The sequence below is a fragment of the Rhineura floridana genome, chromosome 10 (genome assembly GCF_030035675.1).
Source record: "Rhineura floridana isolate rRhiFlo1 chromosome 10, rRhiFlo1.hap2, whole genome shotgun sequence".
Classification (NCBI taxonomy): domain Eukaryota; kingdom Metazoa; phylum Chordata; class Lepidosauria; order Squamata; family Rhineuridae; genus Rhineura; species Rhineura floridana.
The window spans coordinates 21,843,411-21,866,850 of NC_084489.1; the positions used below are offsets into that span (position 1 = coordinate 21,843,411).

The window sequence follows — 23,440 nt, forward strand, 5'->3', positions numbered from 1 at the left end:
GAAATCAATGGGACAAGTTAGTTGTGACTTTTAACTGAAGTCCTATTGATTTCAACCAGAGGTAAGGGCAACGAACTTAGCCTGCTTTCAACCCATTGCTGCTTCCACAACCTTATAACCTAAGCTTAAACAGATCCAGGAAATTGTCGTTCAAAACCTTAAGATGTTAAGAGAACAGAAATTGCCTCGCCCTGCATAGAGCTAATAGCAGCATGAGGGATCCTTACACAGAAAATGGCACAGGAAAATCCCACAACATTTACAGTTTGTTAATTCATGAACAATTATGAATGGTGTGGACAGAGAAATTCTCTCTCTTGCTCTTTTAATAAGGGAGAGAAGATAAGGGGAAGGTTATTCCATTTGCAGTACTGTATAGAAAACCCAGATGAGCAGGAGAGAGCAGGGAGTGTGATTCCTCAAGTGGGTCCTGTAACAAAACATCGCAGTGTAGAGTTTTCCTTTTCCATTCTGTTACTCCTGGCTTTCTGTTCTCTCTCTTTCTCTGCCCCCTCCCCATAATCAGTCAGCATTGCATGGCCACTGGGCATGCTCATTGGGATGCCCCCCCCGATTTTTTATTCCTTTCCCCCCCCACTTCTGCAAATCTTTGGGTTTCCCTGAATCTGCTGATACTCTCTCTTTTGTGTGGATGTCGCAGTTTTGACTCCATAAGCAACAGCACTGAGAAAACTGAGATAAATGATTTGTGTGCTTTTTTCTTTCTGATTCTATTTCCAAATAATCCCTATACTGGGATGAGTTTTTTGGGGGGAGGGGGCAGGAAGGACATTGGAAAGTACTTTCACCTAGACAGACCATTCTAAATTGCTTAGATAGTTAATTACAGGGCTTCTGTTAAAGTGGGTGGAGATTTTGCAGCTAAATCTCTGCGCAAGCCTTTGGAAAACATTAGGTTTGCTGTTTGGCAAATTATGTTGCCAGCAAAGTATCATGTTTGTCTCTGGTGGACTGGAAAGACAGATTCATGGCATCTAAGCCACAGCGATTGCTTTATTTTTATTCTCAAGTGGAATGGCAGTAAAAATTATCCTGAAACTCTCAAAAGTTTGAACTTGCATGTTTGGATGTGTATTGGTTAGCCAGAGTGGTACTGGTTAGATTACCAATAATCCCAGTTTGGAAACCCTACATGGTAAAGGGCATTCAGTGTAAATAGTACAAGGGCGGCATAATACTATAGCCTGGAAATTCCCAATATAGACTCCACAGCTCAGTGCCAGAGCACATGCTTTGCACTATGCCTAAGAATTTGATTCTGGGCTTCTCCATTTAAGGATTTAAAGTAGCAGGGCTACTTTACCCATGATCTAAATGCTGGGCCAGAGGACCAGTGACCTGGCTTAGTGTACAACTGCTTTCAGATAGATAGCTCCTAGCACTACCCAATCACTGAAGCCGCAAGTGGAACTGCAGTTGACATCCACACTAATGCGAGTATTGTACTTTTTCTATGGGATGGAATGATCTGTCACTTTCGGTTCTCTCAGTTTCTAATTTTTCTGATCTTAAACTTGATTCTCTGCATTTCAGCAGCAATTTGCAATTTTTAAAAAATCCTCATGAAAATCCTTCAGAATTTTAGTGCAAATTTTTACTAATAAATATATTTTTGTATGCAGTTTTCACTCATGCACACATTTTTGCAAGCAATTTATCCCAATATAATGCATTCTTGTATGTTACTTTAACCAATATATTCATTTTGTGTACACTTTCCCCTAATACATGCATTTTTAAAAAAACATTGCTTGGTTGGGGAACTGCAATTGCAAAATTCAGACAAGTGCAAATTTTGAAGGATGGCTGTGTTTCAGTTCTCATATTGTTTTGGAAAGTGCAAAATTGATAAATTTGGCTTTAAATGTGAATTGAATTGAATGTTTTCCCCATCTCTAGTGTACCTCCCACTATGTTCTGTCTTCACCAGTGGTCCTCATGGCATAACTTGCTATGGATGGGCCATTTGCAACTCAGAGTACCTTCACTTACCTTGTGGTAGATATCTCTTTTTTGATATTTTATCGGATCTGTTTTTATTTTTTATTGACCTTTTAATTATTGCTAAAACAGCTTTTTGAGAAAGAGAGGCACAGCATTATAACACCACATTGCTATAATGCTATATAACATTACATGACAATAATGTTACAGCACTATGGGATTAAAGCTCTGTATCTCTTTTTTCACTTAATATATAGCCGGAAAAGAATGTTTATAAGCACCACAAATGTTAAAGGGAATGTGTGCTGTGTGGTGATAGGTTCACTTTCCTGATACATCACTGCCGTGTCAAAACCCCGCCCTTTAAAACGGAAGGGCCTAGCTCAGTGGGAGAGCATCTGCCTTGCATGCAAAAAGTCCCAGGTTCAATCCCTGGCAGCTCCAGGTAAGGCTAGGAGGGACCCCTGCCTGAACCCCTGGACAGCTGCTGCCAGTCAGAGTGGACAAGAATGAGCTAGATGGTCTGATCAGGTCCAGTATAAAAGCAGCTCCCCATGTTCCTAAAAAAGATGGAAGAGTGGTGGTGTTAGCGATGGGATCCGTTAGGTGGTGCCACTTCAAAAGCATCCCATCAACCTAACAGGGAGTATCATTTTGAATTCATCAAGCCAAACACTTTGCAGTGGAAGAAAGATGGAAATAGAACAGGAAAAATACAGGATGGCAGTGCTTGGATGATGGGGTCATGTGAATGCCCTGTAAAAAGTAAGTGAATGAAGCTGGCAATTCCTCACTAAACACCTAGCATAGCAGATGAAGGTTGTTTCCAGATAACCTGTTTACTGAGTATTCATCCTGATTTGTTTGCATAACATTTAAGGGGAGGCTATACCACATCAGCTGTTTATTGAGCATCCACTTGGATTTGTTTGTGGGGAGGTTATATGATGTTGCGTCAAGCAGCTGTTATCGCACAAGTTTCAGTGTAGTTTCCCTGTTACCTTCTTTATCACAAGTATGTTTTTTTTTTGGGGGGGGGTGCATCCTGAATTTGCTGGTATTGAAATAGGGGTTTTCTACTTCTAAATATTTTTAATTAAATTCAGAGATAAGACACTTAATGGCAACAGAAATAAACCTATTTGATGAGCAGAAAATTGAAATCAGAGACATCTACTACAAGCATTTTTCAGTGAAGATGCCTTCTGGTGTCCCCAAGAAATCATTGAAGTGACGCCTGTGCAAGCTGGAATTGGCCCACGCCTGAATCCACTGAATGTGATGACTCATAGTTTTCCTACATCAGCAATTCTGGGACAACTGGGTAAGTTGAACTGTGGTCTGCAGGGTGTCAAGGCAGGAGTAAAAGCAGCAGTTGATTTACACTTCCCTCCTCCATTGATATGGATCACTGCTGGCTGATATAGAAGAGAGGCCTGCATCAGCTGCTTTCACAGGAAGTGCTAATGTGGTGTAGAAGAGTAGATAAGTGTAAAAGCAGCTTCCAGGTTCGGCTGTGATAGGCTGCAGTCTGAAACAGTGTGACTTTTCATTGCAGTGCCAAAGCACAGCTATACTGCATTCTCAGTTTAGAAGAAGCATTGCTGACCTGTGAGCTAAAGACAGATGGGCAAATAGACTTGTGAGTGTCAAGTAGGGTCAAACATATCTTGCTTCAGGGGAAAGATATAACAGATGCATGCACCTAAGTTACGATCCTAAGCACACTTACTAAAGTAAGCCCCATTGAGCAAAATGATATTTTCTTCTGAGTAAATAGTCTTAGGCTTGAAATGTGAGTGGGATAGGGAGAAAGCACAGGTTTGGGCATAAGGTAACCCATGCACACAAACCATGCTGAAGCCATACAGTAGTAGTAATCTTCACCTGCAGCCCTAACTATAGTTTTGAAAAGTTGCAAGGATTGTGCTTTGGATATTAAGAAGGGCCAGACTCTTCTCATGAATGGGGTTCAATGTTGGTGGTGAGGAAGCCAATCATACCTTAACCAATTGTTACATACTGAGTTAATAACAAAAGCAGGAGGAGCTCTCAAGTGTTCTGAGGATGTGAAATATGAACAGGATCCAAAGGAATATGCCACGTACATACCAACTAGAATTAGAATTATGACATGATGAAAATGGTGATTTTGGCATCATCAAAGCATTTTTAAGGTTAAAACTGAATGCTACTTAGCACTTCTCAACTGAGCACATAAGGGCTTCCACTACTTAAATGGGGAACACATGTCACAGGGTCTCTCTGTACTCCTTAATGCGTTTGTCTCAACCACACGTATTTTGGGAACAACTCCCTTATTTCTTGGATGACCAGACCAAACCAAACTGGCCTGAGCTGACAATAGGGGCTGAGCATGTGCGTTGTTTAATGTGGTCTCACAACATGGATGCTCTCATGATTGGACTGGGATGCTGGAGAAACGTCTGATCAAAAACAGAGAGAAAGATTCCTGTGGACAGTTGTACATCCCCTGTGCCATTTTACCACTGGAAAATGCTTCTCCTGAAAAATCATTCTTGAGCTATATTTATGGATATGGGAACCTATGCTGAACACTCTGCAAGAGATCCACACCTCCCTGATCTGTATATGCCTTTCCCCTTCATTTTTGCCTGAAATTGCACAGGGAAAAAGAGTCACTCATACAGGTATCCACTGTTCAATTCATCCCAGCTCCCCATCGCATTCCTTATGATGGAATGATCAGGTGCACTTCTTTTCAAGTGGAAATATGGCCACCATGACCCTGCAGTCAAATTAGGGAATGACCACTGGTATGGTCACTGTGCGCTTTTAAAAAGCCACCAAGATAATGAGCAGAATATGAACAGAGGCACCCAGATAAACTATCACAGGGGCCTGACTCAGTCAAATAGCATAATGCTAAATCCAACCAAACTATGGAAATTCTAAAGGCCCCCAGTCAATTAAATGGCTGCTTTCCATATTGGTGTATGTGCGGTAGAATCCACAATAATTTCCCAGGACATTTTACCTTGTGGTCTTAAAATGTTGGCACAAGGAACTTTTACCTATGCCAGTATGAGGACACAGAGCATGTGACTCCATCTGAGCTACAGCCACTCAGGGATTTGGGACAGAAGTCAGTGTGGTGTAGTGGTTAGAGTGTTAAGACTTGGACCTGGGAGACCAGGGTTCAAATCTTTGCTCAGCCATGAAGCCCAGTGGATGACCTTGGGCCAGTCACTGTCTCTCAGCCTAACCTCCCTCACAGGATTGTTGAGGGGGAGAACCATGGATGCCACCTTTTCACTCCTTGGAGAAAAGACAGGATATAAATGCAATGATGTAATAAGGTCCAGGGTCCCACTCAGCAGAATGAGCAAGAGGGCTCCCAAATGTGCAGGCTGGCTTATCAATTTGAAGTAAGTCACATAATAACACATTGATATCTGAAGTCCCCGTCCCCAGATCATTAAGTCCAGAGTTCAGAATTACCTAACTGCACCACTAGACACAGCTGGGCCTTTGGTGCTGGTGCCAAGCTGGAACTTGACTCCATTTGACAACTACAGCCTGTCATATTGTCAAAACAGAGATTAAACCTCACTTGCATATGCATGCACACACACCACATAAGTACGTTTCTGCAACTGTCCCTGTTTTGTCTATCTAGTACTTTCTCTACATTTGGGGAACTCAAATGAAGTTTATGTTTCAATTTTAATGGCAGATTCTAACCCTAAGATTACAGGAAATATAGTCAAGCTCCTGGCCATAGCCATCAACACTATGTCACAGTTATTAAAGGAAGGTTAAGTTCCCTGAATCAAAATGCTTTGTATTTTTAACTGTTTTTGATTGTTTAAGAATGTTGTCTCATTTTAAAAGGTACATATTAATGATTTTTTTGCTGTGGTTGTCTTGATAATCCTATGCTGTATTTGTTTACTGTGGCCTATAGACTGAAGTTTATTGTGTTATGTGTTAGTTTCTTTGCTGTTAACATGCTGTTTGGTATTGATTTTAAAAATCAAAAGCAAGTGCAATAATAAACCTGCAGGTTGGATAGAGAAAGGTTGTGTTCTTATTTTCCTTGTGTCCTGAAGGTGGCAGCAATGTCCTTGCTACACAATCCATTTGTCAGGTGATCTGCGGTGGAACCTTTAGGACCAGCTGTTCTGCTGTGCCGAATATGAAGTTGCACTGAATATGAAGCTGCACATTTTCATCAAGAACATTTTTTTTAGGAAAGATCATGGAACAAGGGAGCTGCAACTGTCCATCTGGGGGAACAAGTTATTTATTTCACATTATTATGACAAGAAAAGTGAGTTGTCAGGGTGGGCATTTGTACCATATCTGGTCTATAATGTATGCCTTTCAGCTTTGGAGATGATGAGAGAGCAGCATGCAGAGAGTTGGCAGAGCCAGTGAAAAATTATATTATGATTATTGTCATTATCTTATTATCCAGACGGCACCAGGCATGGACATGCCTTGTGAAGCATTCGGTCCCTTGAATTACAAGTGGGCAGGAAGAATATAGCTCACAAGAGAATATGCTTTTCAAAGAAATACAGAGTCAAATGGGCCAGTCCAGCGATTGAGTTGAGAAACACATAATGCATCAACTTCTGGAGCAAAAGCCATTTCCAGGCTGGAGACAGAAAATAGCTTTAAAGAGAATCGAATTGTCATGGCAAGCATTGTTGCCTGTAGCGTACACATTCATTTCTTTTGACCCACTGTCATCTCTAGACAAAAGAGTTTGTTTAGGTTTTGAACTGCCACTAAACCCTGCAAAGGCTATGAAGGGGCTGGGATCCAAAGAACAACTTAGGCTCATGTAAGATGTCGAGGCAAAGATAATTTTTTGACTGTTTAAAATTTGGATTAATTCTTTATTTGGACCATTCAGCTTTTGGCATTGTATTGAGACTGCTTTATGATCTAACATGGCTGCTTCTTGACCCAAAAGTGAACTGAACATGGTACATTTTGCCCAGGGTACCACCACCACCACTTAGTTTTCTGCCACTAGCAATTCCTTTTACAGAAAGAGAGTAGGATGTAGTTGTTTTGTCCATCCCGCAGAATGGGAAAAACAGGTACAACTTATTGTGCCAATGAGTGCGTGTGTAGTTCTTTATTAGAACATGTAATTATGTCCTTCCACATTCACCCTGGATGGATGCTCATGTGTCTGACTGCTCCAAATTCAAAGCAGGCATCTCCTGTGATGTTAATTGATTAACAGTTTGAGCTGGTTCTGAAACAGCATTCTGTATGCAAAAGATGGCTCCTGGAATACGTACGTTTGAAAACATTTTGACTTAAATCAGGGGCGGGGAACTTGTGGACCTTTAGATGTTGCTGGACTACAACTTCCAGCATCCCTGACTATTGGCCACACTGGCTAGGAGGGACTGATGAGAGTTGGAATCTGGCAACAACTGGAGGGCCTCCGGTTTCCCACAACTTGACTTAAACCCATGTGACTTGCTTGTAGGACCTCTAATGAATGGAATGACTGGTTGGACTCCTGGATTGTTTTGGTTTATGGGAGTCATCCACAAACAAGTCACACAGATCACTCTGATAAAACCTGAATACAAGCAGCCATCAAAATCATTCCTGAAGCTAATGAGTCATATTCAACTAAGTCCTACTTAGAGTAGACCCATTGAAATTAAACCTAACTTAGTTATTTTCTTAACCTCAATGGTCTAGTCTGAGTAGGATTAGCTTTGAATACCACCCTATGAAATTGTAATCAAATTCTATCTATCACTGGTAAACATTGTTACAGCAAAAGCCTTTAAGATCCTGATCCTCAATAGACAAACTCTGGCTCACATCAGACCTTCTCAACTAGTTTTCTAGTGTAAGAAATATGGGCAGTTTTTTGTTTGTGTCTTGAAATGACCATTTGCCTAGTTTGAAAGAGCAATCCCTGAGGAATTAGGTGGTGTGTTTTATATTGTTTCAGTAAGTGCTCTTTCAATCCTTCCTCACCAGGCATGGAATTAACATTTTAAAAAATTGAGCTGGCATTTCGTTTCAGTCCCTGAGTAATAGTATAATTCCATGTTCCACCACCAGGGAAGCTGAAGAAATGGATTTTCATATGGCCTTAGGAAACTTCTTCAAAACCCTGACTAACAAGCAAATAGCTATTGGTGGTATAAATGTGGTACAAATAAATTTCTCCTCTTTTTCACACTGTTTTGAACATTTCCCTTTCTCCCTCCCATTGTCATTGTGCCTTTCTCAGCAGGTGGGGAGTTGTCATGTTTTCTTGCAGGACTGTGCGTGAGCATTAATATGCTGATCACATGGAAAGACGGTGAAAGGGACACTGGCAGCCTTGAAGCAGCAGATACGTGTAAAAGCTCCAGAGGAGGCAGATCAGAGAGTAGGATCATCCATCATAAAATTTAAATGATTCACACAGATGTTGTGATTTTTTAAAAAATAACTTAGTATGGGTAAGTTTTAAAGTTACCTGCTTTGGGATTTTTTTGTTGAAAGGCAGTATGAAAATATTTTAAGTGAGGAATGGGGAATCTATGGCTCTCCAGGTGTTGTTGGACTGAAATTCCTATTAGCTGGAGTATGGCCAATGGCCAGGGACAATAGGAGTTGAGCTCCCATCATCATTTGGAGAGCCACTGGTTCCCATCCCTGTCTTGACTGAACGTTTGCCTTTAGCAACTGTTTCAGGTATCTTAGGAACATAGGAAGCTGCCCTATACAGAGTTAGACCATTCGTTCATCTAGCTCAGTGTTGCCCCTACATTGGCTGGCAGTGGCTTTCTGGGGTTTCAGACAGGAGTCTTTCCCAGGCCTACCTTGAGATGCTGGGGATTGAACCTGAGACCTTCTCCATGCAAAGCATGTGCTCTGCCATTGACCTATATCTCCCTCCCTTCTGCGGGTCTCTGCTTCGGAAGAGGTAGAACAGTGTTTCAATCATAGAAGCTTTCTTTATTCACCATCCTGGTAACCTCTCATAAACGTCTTACAGTCTTGCAAAAGTCAAGTCATATCAACTGATCATATCTATAAATCAGGAATCAGAAGCATGTTCAGCTTTGCAGTGTTTTTTCTTCTGATCATACATTATGATGTTGTGACCTGGGATGCAACGTGCGATTGCTGTTCTGATGCAGGAGGTATTGACAATGGATGCTGAAGTCCCAGTAGCCCTTTATAGGGAAACCCAAACCTGCTAATCAACTTGGAAGTGGAAGAATTGAAACTGCAGTGCTCCAAGTGCCTCCACAACAAAATCCCTTAATCTCCCCTGATGGACTCACACTGGCTATAATTACCTCCTGTGAAGTAATATTCATCAGTAGAAGAGAAAATTAATTGGACCCAACCATGTCTGCTGGCCATCTGGGGAATGGAACCCAACCTGAGCTCTTTCTTCCCTCACTACTATATGTGATAGAGAGTAGAGCCCTAAACCTGCTCACACAGGCTTCCCAGTGGCGTGGAGGATTCCAAATGCGTTCAGCTGAATGCACAAAGACCCCCTAGACCTTCCCGGTCCATGTGTTAAGGTCTGCGGCTGCAGCTGGTGGGGATGAGGATGCTGGGAGCAGGGCTAACATGCCCTGCCCAGCTCTTTCCTCCATGTGTCAGAAGTGTGAATGCCTGAACCAGGGCTTAAGAGGCATCTGGAAACAGGAAATCAAAGTGGGTACTGAGAAACAGTTATTCTTTTGCAGACAGGGCTTTTCCAGACAGATGATGGCTTCTCTTGGCAAAAACCCTGCAGATGGGTAGTGGTGTACAAATGCTACCTTTCTACAGCCTAATTTCAAAATGTCATGTGCCGTGGTTGGAAAGGAACCATGATGCACAGGAAGTGGTGTCACACAAACACAATCTAGTAAGAGGCCAGGGATGCCCAAACAATCATATTGTCCCCCAAAGCAAATGTGGAAGATGGTAGCACGTGCTAGCCTTGAATGTGCAATTTCCCATCAATTTTGGAAAACACTGCTTTTGTTGGGAACCATGGGGGGGCAGGGCCAAGGGGGGGGCAACTGTCCCCCCAAATGAATCATCATCTCCAGATCCCCAGCTTTCATTTGAAAAAAGAATAGGTTTCTAGCATTTGTAAAATGCGCAAGCAGTATTCTAATTTTTGTTTTGGGTTGAAAAACTAGCCAGCTTCCCATTTCAGTGCTTTACTCCGTACCCCCTTGCTGGAAGATTTCCTGTGGGAGCCCATGTTGAGAACTGCTACTTGCCAGCAAGGGTAGTATTTGCAAAGATGGTTGTCACATGGGCAGAAGAGCACTGCTCAACTGTACACAGCCCTGATCACCACCAAAGCCAATGATGTAGGCCATTATCAAATTCCTAGCATCACATTTTTCTAGTGCCTCAACATTCAGGCTCATAGTTTTCTCCCAATACTAATAGTTATCCTGATCCTTGCATCATAGATATCTAATGTATAATATTAGAATATATTGAATATTTGGCAAGCGCCATCTCTGCTATCTTTTCAGCGCCTTTTGCAGACTTTCCTCTTTCAACAAGCCTTTTAGGTTGAGACCTATCCCAGTCTGCATCTGTGTTGGAATTGCTTAATATGTTCTTTAATAATGTTTTTAACCCTTTTTAAAAGTTTTTTTTTAAAATGTTTTTAACGCCGTTTTGTTTTAATGTATTTTAAGATCTGTTTTTATGATGCTTTAAAGTGTTTTTAGCGCTTTGTTTGCCACCCTGGGCTCCTGCTGGAAGGACGGGATACAAATTAGATAATAAATAAATAAATAAACATGTATATAAAGGAATACAACATATATCTAACAGAACACAAAGCAAAAAGACAGTCAACTTACAGCATGAGGATATGGGTACGCTGATGGCCAAAATGATCCATGCTATATCCACTTTGCTGAGACAAATGGTTGCCCTGTGTTGGGGCTTGTTTCCCTCTGTAGCATGAGAAATGTTCCCTGGCATGCCAGGCTTCCGGGTTCCAGCAGGTACCAATCTGTTTAGGAAATTTCCCGTTGCTGTTGAAGTGGAACTTGGCAGCCATGTGGAGGGCTCTGTGCGCGGCAAGTTGGCATTATGCCCAGAGGGATGCAGTGTGACAGATGTTTCATTTGGGCTTCTTGTTGTATTTAAGGTAGAAACACTGGCGTCAATGCCCGTTTGACCAGAGTCACCAAATTCTGCTGCTGTCGCAGTCCCAGGGCTGGCAAAAAAAGGTCTCTGGTTTGTCGTGTGACTTGGCAGCACCCAAGAGTCATTTCTGCCCAGAATGTCCCATATGCCATACCGCTGGGGTTTAAAAGGCACTGTCACCATTTCAGGAGCAGTTGCTGGGCCAGTTGCTGGGGTGGCGAGATCTGTTTCCTGTGTCTCCAGTTCTGACGAGCTTCCCTTCTCTGCTTTGTTAAGGCCTTCCAAGGTATCACTGTGGAAAGAAGCAAGCGAGTCTGTTGTGGTTACCAGCAAGGTGCCACTTTGATTGCTGTGGGCTGTAGGCCGAGGCTGAAATGGCTGATTTGGAGACCAGTTCCTCACAGTTGGAGGAGAATGTAGTCCTGTCTTTTGATAAGGCTCTGCAAATTCTGTGGAATTGCCTTGGACAATTTGAAAGACGTTGCCTTTGGGGAGAGTCTTTCCGGAAAACAAAGCACTCTGGTTGTTTAAGTGATATGGTTCTTGGCTGCCAATGGGATGGCTGCTGGTTGATTCCTTCTGGCTAACGGAAGGAGTGTAAGTCTCCACTGAGCTAGCGGGGAAAAAGTTTGCAAGAGTCACTGTGGGCAAAGGTTTGACTGTGTGACGGCCTTTGTTTCCGGGAGTCATCCCCATAGCTGAGATATTGATATTGTCTGTCAGGAAGCCCCGAGATGATGCTAAGCTGGGAGACGGTGCTTGAACAGCAAACACAAGTTCTTCTGTCAGTGCCAAAATCAGTAGAACACCTGGAAGAAGAGAGATTTGCATGAAGAAACACAGCACAGCACATTGGCATAAAATCAAAATGGCAGGTTTGGGGCAGAGGTGAAGGCAACCAAGGCTCACTCCCTGAATTGTGGCTGAGTCCTTTGTACGCAAGGTTACATGCACTCCATGTTGGGGAAACAAAGAATATGGTGCAGAATATGGCCCCCAGAGAACCTCAGATTTGATTAAAAAATTATGTATGTATGAAGTCTTCATAGTAGTGGTAGTGGAGAAACTAGGCAATGCCTGGGAGATTCTGATGCCCCATGTTATCTAACCTACATTTCAATGCCCTTTCATATATTTATTCCTCACTAAGGAATATAATTACTAGTATGCGCGAGGTTGTCGGGGTAATGTTATATTTATTTCATACCATTATAGCCTAGTCTTCCTCCATGCAGGTCAGGACAGAGTGTGAAAGGGAATCCTGCTTTATCCTCACTACAACCCTGTCAGGTAGGTTAAGCTGAGAGACGGAGACAAAGAGACAGAGGCTGGGTTAAGGCCCACTAGTGAGTTTCATGTGAGCAGGGATTTGAACCCAGATCTTCCTGGGCCAAGTCTAACACTCAAAGTACTTCACTACTCTTACTCACCAGAAAACACACAGCCTTGTATATCTCAAAACATTAATTTTCATTGCCCAGAGCAGAGGGGGCCTGCAGGCTGGTTCTGGGCCTATAGCAGTTTTATCTGGCACCTACACTTTCATTCCTAGGGAAATAAAACCCAATGCTTGCAGATTGTAAGAAGCAGAGCTAGTCCACACTTTACGCCTCTCATTTTACACCACTTTTTACACCTCTCATTTGAATTTTGTAAGTAGGACTATGTTTAGCACACAATCTATAACTAAGACTTTTTACTTCTAGAAGATACTGGTGTTACCTTGGAGTTTGACCACCTGGAAAGACCACCTGTTGTTGTGCGGCAAAAAATGGATTCCAGACCACTGTCTGTAGAACAAAGTTGCCCCCGAGAATGCATAACTGGCTATGAGAATGCATAATTGGGAAGTTGCCCCTGAGAATGCATAACTGGCTATGGCTACCCCTACTTAGGCTGGCTACATGTCCTACATTACAGAGGTAATTGAAAAGTATTTGAAAAGGTCCTCTGTTTGATGTCCAAGTCCTGATTATTTATTTATTAAATTTGTTAGTCGCTTTTCTTCACAAAAAATGAACCAAAAGCAACTTACAATAAATAAAAAAGTTAAAACCAGTATAAAAACTTAAAACAAAATAAAGGAACAACTCACAGCCTTAAAAGAGGCTATAACATGTAAAAGCCCTCCAAAAACCAGGAGCCAAAAGCCAGTTTAAAGATAAAGAACCGTATGAAAAGACAGTAGGAGCCTGGAAGTCACCTGCCAGCAGCTAGCATCCGGACAGCAGACCTAACAAGCCCCACAGGTCACCTGGTTACAGTCTTCCCGTTTGCCCCACTAGGGTGAGATGTATTGTATTTCAATTAAAATTATAGTCATTGTTTTGGTTTTGCATCAATGCCTATAATTTGGCATATGTAACTTTTATGCAAACCTGTGTCATATTTTTTAGTGATGCATTTCCTTTTATGTGTGTATGCGATATGTGAGTAGCCACTCTACTCTTGTTCCAGATTACAGCATATAACAAATAGAAAAGAGAAGCCAGAGGTAAATGTAGGACAAGGAATACTGTTAGTTAAAATACATCCAGATGGCTCAAGTAAATGAGATGTATCATGCATGGCAGTGGAAAGCAAAAGCCGAACAAACCATACGGTCAGGCTAGAGGGAAAATTCCTTCGCAGCGTTGCAATCAGTTATCACCCAAGCATGAAAGCAAGGCATATCCACTGAACCTTCTCCAAGTGAAAGCTTTCTCAGCTCAGTAGCGGAAGGTGCAAAATCTACCAAAATCGCATCTCCCTTTAATGCTATTGCTGAGACTTCAGTGGAAGAAAAAAGTATCCTCAAAGTCTTAAACATTTACTTCTTGAACCCAATGAGTCACTACTTTGCAGTATGTTTCAGGCTGCAACTGGATGCTTTTAGGCTGCTTCCGTGGAGCAATTGGCATTATATGTCAAGGTCCTTTTAGGGCACATTTTTCTTCAGATCACTGGTACAGTAGCTCCTCCACAGTTATGGAGGCTGTGAGATTAGGTTGGCAGCTGTCCAACCTGATCTCACAGAAGGTTTAAACTTGTGATTCAGAGGCAGAGCTTGGAAGTGTTACTTTTTTGAACTACAACTCCCATCAGCCCCAGCCAGCATGGCCACTGGATTGGGCTGATAGGAGCTGTAGTTCAAAAAAATAACTTTTCCAAGCTCTGTTCAGGGACTGTTCATTCCATATATTATTCAAAGAGAAGGCCTGGTATGTACAACAGTACAGGGGAATTTAAAAATAAAAACTGAGAACCACCATTTGACTACTTATCTCAATGTGCTGTTTACCCTTATGCATCATACCTTCCAGACAATGAAAGCATCTGTCTGACTGCCTGGGAAAAGCATATATAGGTGTCCCTTTAACGTCAAAAGGGGTGCGTAAGTGAACGGAGTTGAAACTTCCTCCACCTTTCTCCCTGTAGCTTACCCATGCACTTTTACCCCCCTCCAGTTGAATCCTGGAAGTCAGCTGAGTTGTCTGGGGTGATGAACCAATGGGAAGTAAGATAGGCAAGGGGGACAGTTCAGCTCCCCTCACCTGTACAGCCCCTATTATGTTAAAATTAGATCCCCCCTGGGAATGGGGACAAATACATTTTGGTGCCTAAGACAGGGCAGCAGATAACATCCTCCCCCTCCTTGTCAAGGGGCATAGTACCCAAGTCTGGTTATGTTTTGGTACCTGAAGCAGAAAATCCCTCAAATGTCTCTCCCCTTCCCTGGCAATAACAATATAACTTCAATAAATTAAATAACCAACAGTTTCCTGTGCTTTCCTGACCGCCAAAACAGCTGCCTGAGAGTGTTGGTTTCTTCTTGCCCAGTGATAGGGCTGGCCTTGCTGTGGTTATCATGTTTACATTGGTCCTTGATTTAGATTGATGCTGGCTGTGTGCTGCACTAACAAAAATATCTTACAAATGTAGTAACTCTCTTCATTAGTATCTTGTTTTTTACTTCATGTGCTTGGAATGCTTGCACACTAATGCTTTGTGGCCAAGGCAGTAGTTACACTGGCATGCAGATACCAAAACCTGGTGGGCTGATGCACAAGGTAAGAAACTTTTAAATATGACATTGGCAGAATGGAGCTCTTCCATCAGGGATGGGGAACCTGTAGCCCTCCCAATATTGTCAGACTCCAACTCCCATAATTCCTGTCCATTGTTCATGCTTCCTGGGGCTGATGGGCGTTGGAGTCCAACAATATCTGGAGGGCCACAGATTCTCCATCCCTGTTCCACAAGGTCAGGGCTTTTGGGGGGCAGGTAGCAGTAGAGGAAGCAGCCAGCATTGTATCTAAATTAGACTTTTGCAATATACAAGAGGTTATAAACAGTTACCCAACCATTCAGTTTATTTATTTATCCTTTTTATAACCATCTTTCCTCCCAAAAGCGAGCCCAGGATGGTTAACACCATAAAGCAATCATTCGTCATAAAAGCATTTAACACATCAAACAGATAGCCATCAATAAAAATAGCAGTAGATAATACCTCCCTAACTAACACTAATCATACCCAAAGGCCTGGACAAATAGATGAGCTGTCAAAGTGTACCTGAACATAGCTAGAGTGGGGGACAACCTGTTTTCACTTGGGAGGGAGTTCCATAGGTGGGATGCTGACACTGAGAATGTGTGGTCTCATGGAACCGTTCTCCTTGCTCCTTCTACTGATGGAACCACAACCAGGGCCTCTCCTACTGATCACAAAGCAGGGCTGTGGAGTCGGTATGTCAAACCTTCGACTCCGACTCTATTTTTCTACTGTCCGACTCCGACTCCTTCATAAATGGCAAATGTATATTAATTTTTCTACTGTCTGACTCCGACTGTGACTCCTTCATAAACGACAAATGTATATTAACGTATTAATATTAATAAATTAATATTAATATTAAAATATTGATTTTATTTTGAAGTCGGAGTCAGTACATTTCTACCGACTCCACCCAAAATTGCTTCCGACTCTGACTCCGACTCCACCCAAAATTGCTTCCAACTCCGACTCCATGACTCCAACTCCGACTCCACAGCCCTGTCACAAAGTCCTTGTTTGAAGGTACTAGGAAAGGTGTTCCTTCAACTACTTGAGCCCCAAGTTGTGCAAGGCTATGCACACTAATACTAATACCTTGAATTTGGCCCTGTAGCTCACTGGGAACCATTGCAGTGTTTTGAGAATCAGGGTGATATGATTTCTTCTTGTTCCTCCATACAACAGCTGGCCAGCACCACTATGCACTGGCTGCAGCTCCCAGATCATTTTCAAGGGTAACCCACACAAAGCACACTGCATTAGTCTGCAGGGAAGTTTTGGGAGTTCATATCACCAGGCTGATGTGTCAAGCAGAAGGATTTTGGGGTGTGTGTATAGGATATCAAAGTGCCCGATCTAAACCTCATAAAAGGGGCACATCCTACTAATTTCTGGTAGACTTTGGACCTTCATTGTCAAAAACCCAGTAGAAAAATTTACTTCTTGTATAGGCATTTTTCCATGGTGGATGATTATGCACAAAGAGTTCAGCCTAGCATTCGAAATCCAAGAGTCCCCTCCCCCATTCCTCAGTCTCACCCCCTGATCTTAGTCATGGTGATAGCAGGATAAACGCAACCACCTTGATCAGTGGGGCTTGAAAAATCAGTGGCATTGTTGTCTTCAATTAGTTGGGCTAAGAAAGCAACACTAACTGCCTAGAGCCCCACCAGATTACAGAAGCACATGTTGGTGACAAAAATACATAGGGCAGAAGCAGAGTATATGCAAACCTCATGGCTCCTGTAACATTAAAAAAATGATAGTAAAGGTGATACTTGCAACATCAGTTCAAGGTATTTCTTTTACTTTTTTATTGAGGGGAGGCCCTCATAAGAATACCAAGACTGCAATAATTATATCAGGAGCAAGGAATATTTTTCAGCCCAAGAGTCACAAACCCTTCTGGTCAATTTTCCAGGGCCCAGATGCCAGTAGTGGGTGGGACCAGAGGCCAAGTGGGCAGAGCAATGGATGTAAATATTAACTTTGCACGGTAGGTTAGTTTTACAAACAAACCCCTTTCTATCCTCCATCCAGGCAAGCGAGAGGCATCATCAGAGTTGAAGGACACATTCCAACCAGACAAAAAACACTCAAGGAGAGTGCCCAATAGGCTTGGTGAGGGGTGTGGCCTGGGGAGAGGAGATGTGGCTGAGGAGGAGGTGTAGCCTGGTGGGAGTCCCAAGGGCTAGACAGAGAGACCTGAAGGGCCACATTTGCCCTCCAAGCCTGAGGTTCCCCACCTATGCCGTCAACCCTCTTGTGTGTGTTGGACTGCCTTCAAGTCGATCCCGACTTATGGCGACCCTATGAATAGGGCTTTCATGGTAAGTGGTATTCAGAGGGGGTTTACCATTGCCTTCCTCTGAGGCTGAGAGGCAGTGACTGGCCCAAGGTCACCCAGGGAGCTTCATGGCTGTGTGGGGATTCGAACCCTGGTCTCCCAGGTCATAGCCCAACACCTTAACCACTACACCACACTGGCTCTCGACCCTCTTAGCTGGGAGTAAGTATGAAAGTACTGAGCGCAATCTTAGATAACAACGTTAATATTTTGTTGTTTGAATTTTTGTGCACTGTTATTCTTTTCTGATGTGTATTTTGTATCTGTGTTTATTTTATTTTATTGTGAGCCGCCTTAAGGGCCTTTGGCCAAAAAGTGGCATAGAAATAGAATGAATGAATGAATGAATGAATGAATGAATGAATGAATAAATAACTACTTTCAGTTTCAGACATGCCAACATGAGATTAGAATGGGGTGTTATTTTAGTCCTTGTGAACAATCCCATTACTGGTCAATCGCAACCCACATGCTTGTTTCTGAGGTGGTAAAGTGCACGCGATGCAGTGTTACTGCCTGATGTTGATGTGGGGACCCATTTGTCTGAAATGGACCATACGTGAAAATTGACTTATCAGACAAAACCTTTCAGAATTAGTGGGTTCCCCTCCCCTCCCCTGAAGTAATGTTGGAGGTTTTCATGTAGAGGCTATTTTAGAAACCTAATGGGCAACTTGTGGTCCTTCAGAAGTTGTTGGACTGTAACTCCTATCATCACTGACCTTTGGCCATGCGGACTGGGTCTGATGGGGAGTTGGAGTCCAGCAACAAGATCTGGAGGACCACAAGTTGCCCATCCTTCAAACAATGATTTAGAGTAAAATCTCTGAAAAGATAAACTACTTTTCAGTGAAGGCACCATTGCTAAATCAGGCTGATTCCTTTGTAAGTTATTTGTTCTCCCAGTATCCTGGACCAGGGGTAGGGTACTCCACTGAATAACGTGTGCCTTTCATTCCATACTATACACTCATTTTTCTTTCAGTCCATTCGGCCAGGGATAGGTGTATCCAGTTAATATTTCATGGGTGTCAGTTTAGGAACACAACAGTCATGATTTTCATTTATTAAACCACTGATATCTCGCCCTTCTAGTGTAGAAACACCCCTCAGGGCAGCTTACAATGTATGTAAAGTTGCAATTAAAAACACACACACAAAAAGCCCAGACAGGGCCAGCAGTTAAAATCATCACCATTGATTCAAAGGCTGTAAGCCTGGGAATAACTCTGTTTTATTTCTGAGTAAACATATGTAGAATCGGGCTGATAAAGCCTGAGTATCAACCCCGCCTCATAGTAACAGGCAAACCAGGAGTGATCTAGGGCTCATCCAGAAGACTGCAAAATGTGTGACACGCGCGCTATGTGTGCTTATTATTTTTTGGTCGTCCAAATGACGTCACGCGGTGTCATGCATTTTCGCGGGTTAAATCCGCTCCTTTCAATACCGTCAAAAATGTGATTTGCTATTTGAAATCAGGAATTTCATTGGGACTTTTTTTTCATTGGGCAACAGGAAACAAAAAGGCAAAAAGTGAGGACTATCAGCTGACAAACCAGATATGGAAACGGTGGATTATCCCGCTCCGTTTGGATAAGCCCCTAGAAGCAGGGGGAGGACAAAAGAGAGCAAGCACAAAATCTTTCTTCCCCATAAATCTGAGAATAATGATATTTCTCAGTTATATACACATCATCACAACCAACTAGAGCTAGGCAGCTCAAGGGCAGCACAGCACACTAGGAAGAGCTTCACAAAGCAACCGTGCGCCCAACTCTTTCAACAATTAAAACCTTCCCAGCAGCCATCAGCCCTGTTGCTGCTAAGATTAATTTGCACTCCAGCCTTAAAGCGAGTCACTTCATCAATGACGACACGCAGTTCTATCTCAGATTGTCAAGCAATAGGAACAATAGAGATTATCCACAGAACATTAACGCGAAGAGGCATAGAGGCAGTTTTTCCCATTCATTCTCCCAGGGCGCTGGAAGAAACCAAGATGCTGTAGCAATAACTCAGGCTTCAGAAGCGCCTATCGATGGAAATGCATTCCGACAACTGAAGAGCTGACCCTTCGGAAAACGATCGTGGGGAATTTAATCACCCTGTAAATTACTGAAAGGAGGGCAAATAGGAGGGGGGGGAGTGAGAAGACGCGGATCCGATTGCCTTCGGTAATATAATTACTCACCTGAAAATATCATTTGGACTTGTCAGCAGACATTCTCACCTGCGCACATCACGTAGGCTGGGAAGCGTCATATTTTATTTTAAATAATAGAACAGAAAGGAGCCCGCGCCTACTAAGCTGCTACCTCTCCGGGGGAGTGTTTTGCCGCTAATGCTGGGATCTCTTTGCAGCAAAGCCGACAGGCGCGGAGTACGCAGGCGTGTCTGGCAGGCGGCGGCGTGCCTCCTCCCCCCCACCTTTGTGCGAAAGCAAGTAAGGCCGAGGAGTTGCTGCGCCTCATTTGCTCCCCTGCTGAGCTGCTTTGTACTCCAGCGCAGAGGTTTTCCCCACCCCGCTACAGTGCGCACTCGGACTAATGCGGCGCCAGATTCAGAGGCTGCTGCTCCCCAGAAGACCCCCGACTCTTCCGTTTGCTGGACGGGAAGCATCAGCCTCGCGGTGGCACATCCCAGTGGGGTTTGCCGAATTTCCTAGCGGGAAGGCGGACGGAAAAAGAGGAAGGCCAAAGAAGAGATGGATTGATTCCATAAAGGACGCCACAGACCTGAACCTACAAGATCTGAACAGGGTGGTTCACGACAGATGCTCTTGGAGGTCGCTGATTCATAGGGTCGCCATAAGTCGTGGTCGACTTGAAGGCACAGAACAACAACAAGGCGGAAGGCTGCCCATCCGCTGACTGGTCATTTGGCGACACACAGCTGGATTTGACAGACGGAGAGCCTGTTTCTATACCTGCTCTCTTTAGCGATTCAAAGATTGATTTTTAAAACAAAACAAAATGAAACGGCGTATCGCCTTCTGGCACGTGCTCTTTCTCTCAGGTTCCACTCCTGAAAGTGCTTCAGTCAACAGTGCACGACACGACATTAGCAATAATTAGGAAAGGTATTGAAAATAAAACAGCCGATATCATAATGCCATTGTATAAATCTATGGTGTGGCCGCATTTGGAATACTGTGTGCAGTTCTGGTCGCCTCATCTCAAAAAGGATATTACAGAGTTGGAAAAGGTTCAGAAGAGGGCAACCAGAATGATCAAGGGGATGGAGCGACTCCCTTACGAGGAAAGGTTGCAGCATTTGGGGCTTTTTAGTTTAGAGAAAAGGCGGGTCAGAGGAGACATGATAGAAGTGTATAAAATTATGCATGGCATTGAGAGGGTGGATAGAGAAAGGTTCTTCTCCTTCTCTCATAATACTAGAACTCGTGGACATTCAAAGAAGCTGAATGTTGGAAGATTCAGGACAGACAAAAGGAAGTACTTCTTTACTCAGTGCATAGTTAAACTATGGAATTTGCTCCCACAAGATGCAGTAATGGCCACCAGCTTGGATGGCTTTAAAAGAAGATTAGACAAATTCATGGAGGACAGGGCTATCAATGGCTACTAGCCATGATGGCTGTGCTCTGCCACCCTAGTCAGAGGCAGCATGCTTCTGAAAACCAGTTGCCGGAAGCCTCAGGAGGGGAGAGTGTTCTTGCACTCGGGTCCTGCTTGCGGGCTTCCCTCAGGCCCCTGGTTGGCCACTGTGAGAACAGGATGCTGGACTAGATGGGCCACTGGCCTGATCCAGCAGGCTCTTCTTATGTTCTTATGTTCCTGGTGGATGATTCTCCAGGGCGATGCTTTGAGGACTGCGTGGGAGCAACCCCTTATCCTAGAGGCTGTTGTTCTCACTGATGGTGTCGTTCAGTGTACTCCGACCCCCATAATCCCCATAAGCATTGGTTAAACTACAGGAGATGAGATGCAAGTTGAACAACGCTGGTGGAGGGCAGGGATGGGGCGCCTGTGGTCCTCCGTTTGTTGTCAGCCTCAATCTCCCATCATCCTTGACCAGTGGCCATCCTGGCTGGGGCTGATGGGAGATGGAGCCCAACAATATCTGAAGGGCTACTGGTTCTCCACCCCTGTTGTGGTTGTGAACACAGAGTGCTGAATTAGGGCTGGGACAATCCAGGTTCAAATCCTTGAATCGTCTCAGCCACAAAGCTCGCTGGGTGACCGGGAGCCAGTCACCTACTTTCAGCTAGGGATGGAAGCATCTGTCAGTTTCAGTTCTCTCAATTTCTCATTTTTTCCCAATCTTAACTTCATTTCTCCACACTTCTGCAGCAATTTGCGTGTTTTTTTAAAATCACATTTTAGTGTGAATTTCCCCAAACAATATATTTTTGTAGGCAGTTTTTTAAAAAATTCTTTTTGTACGCAGTTTTGATTAATGTACACCTATTTACAAGCAATTTCTCCTGATATAATGTATGGGTTGTTGTTTTCACTCATGTATTCATTTTTTATGCACGCTTTCCCCATTGCTTGGTTGGGGCATCACAAAATTTGGAACGTGCACGTTTCGAAGGATGGCTGTGTTTCGCTTCTCATGTTGTTTTAGAAAGCACAAATTTGATTGATTCACCTGTAAATGGGAATCATATCAAATATCTCCCCCACCCCTACTTTCAGCCTACTCCACAGGGTTACTGCGAGGATATACTTAATTTATTTGTCATTGCTTTGATATTTTAAAATATATAACAATCTGATTAATGTGTGGTCCTCTCTTTGTTTTGTTCTCTCCCCCACTTTTCTATGTTTTTTTCTTTAGGAAAAATAAACCAGACCAAAGGTGCTTCTAACAATCTTTAGTGTCTGAAGGGATTATTATAGTTATGAATACTAATTCAATTTATTACCCACCCTTCTCCAGAAGGTCTCAGGATGGGTTACAGCTATTTAATAATACAATATTGAAAACAGTTTAAAACAAATTGCAATCACAAGAGTAGGGTGGATCCTAAAAAATCTGAAGTGTCAAAGGCCAGGGTAAAGAGGTATGCCTTCCGCATACGACAGAAACTATATAATGAAGGGGCCAGATGCACCTCTGTGGGGAGGGAATTCCACCATTTAGGCACTGCCACAGAAAATGCCACACTCTGCAACACACTCCCAGGGTGGCAGAACTACTAAGAGGGCCCCTCTGCTGAGCTGATCCTGTGTACTGGGCAAGAGAGAATATTTCCATATGCAATTCTGACTCACTGAAGGCATCTCATGTTTTGGACATCTTTGAAATTTTAATTCTGTAGATATACAATATTGGGGAAATTAGGCATTGAACAAAAAGGGGCATTAATTACCCAGATGGATACAGATGAATCAAAAGCCAAGGAATTTAGGATAACTGACAAAAGTGGCTTTAGGTTGCAATTCTATAGCTCAGGAGCAGGGAACCCTTTTGGTCTGGTGGGCCAAATCTTTATCTCCCCTCATCCTACCAGCCAACTTTGATGGGTGGGTGGGGCTACCCACCTGTCAGTCATCTGACATTGTGATGACATCAGGGACTACCCACCGGTCAAAGTTCACCCATGGGGGGGGGATGAGCCCGCTTCACCAGCGCAATCCCTGCAGCACCCAGCAGGACTGAACCCTCTGCTCACCATCTGATGAACAGAGGTTTCAGTCCTGCTGGGTGCAGGATTCTGCTTCAGCAGTGAATTTCCCACAGGGATAAGTTACTTATCTTCTGAGGAGATATATGTAGGACAGTGTTGCTGAAGGCACCAATCTAACACAAGAGAGTTAAATGCTCTTAAGAGTCCAATCCTTTTGTATGCTTACTCAAAAGTAAGCCACACTAAATTCAATTCATATTCCCCAGCTCAGTGCACATTGGATTACAGCCTTGATCTCTGTGGTTTTAAACCTGTAATTGTTACAGATGTAAACCCATAGAGATCAATGAGA

The 23,440-nt window shown here is 43.2% G+C and overlaps 1 protein-coding gene across 4 annotated transcripts in view; it reads right to left on the minus strand.

The window, feature by feature from the left end:
- TMEM108 (transmembrane protein 108) overlaps positions 1 to 23,440 on the minus strand; it is a 286,424-nt gene that overhangs the window by 8,084 nt on the left and 254,900 nt on the right. For 3 of the 4 annotated variants that reach the window (XM_061587798.1, XM_061587801.1, XM_061587800.1), the window contains one exon: positions 10,818 to 11,918. In XM_061587798.1, coding sequence (XP_061443782.1) covers positions 10,818 to 11,918 — 1,101 coding nt within the window. Of the gene's footprint in view, positions 1 to 10,817; positions 11,919 to 19,686; positions 20,085 to 23,440 lie in introns of those variants that run through there. The other variant, XM_061587799.1, reaches the window with a different exon arrangement.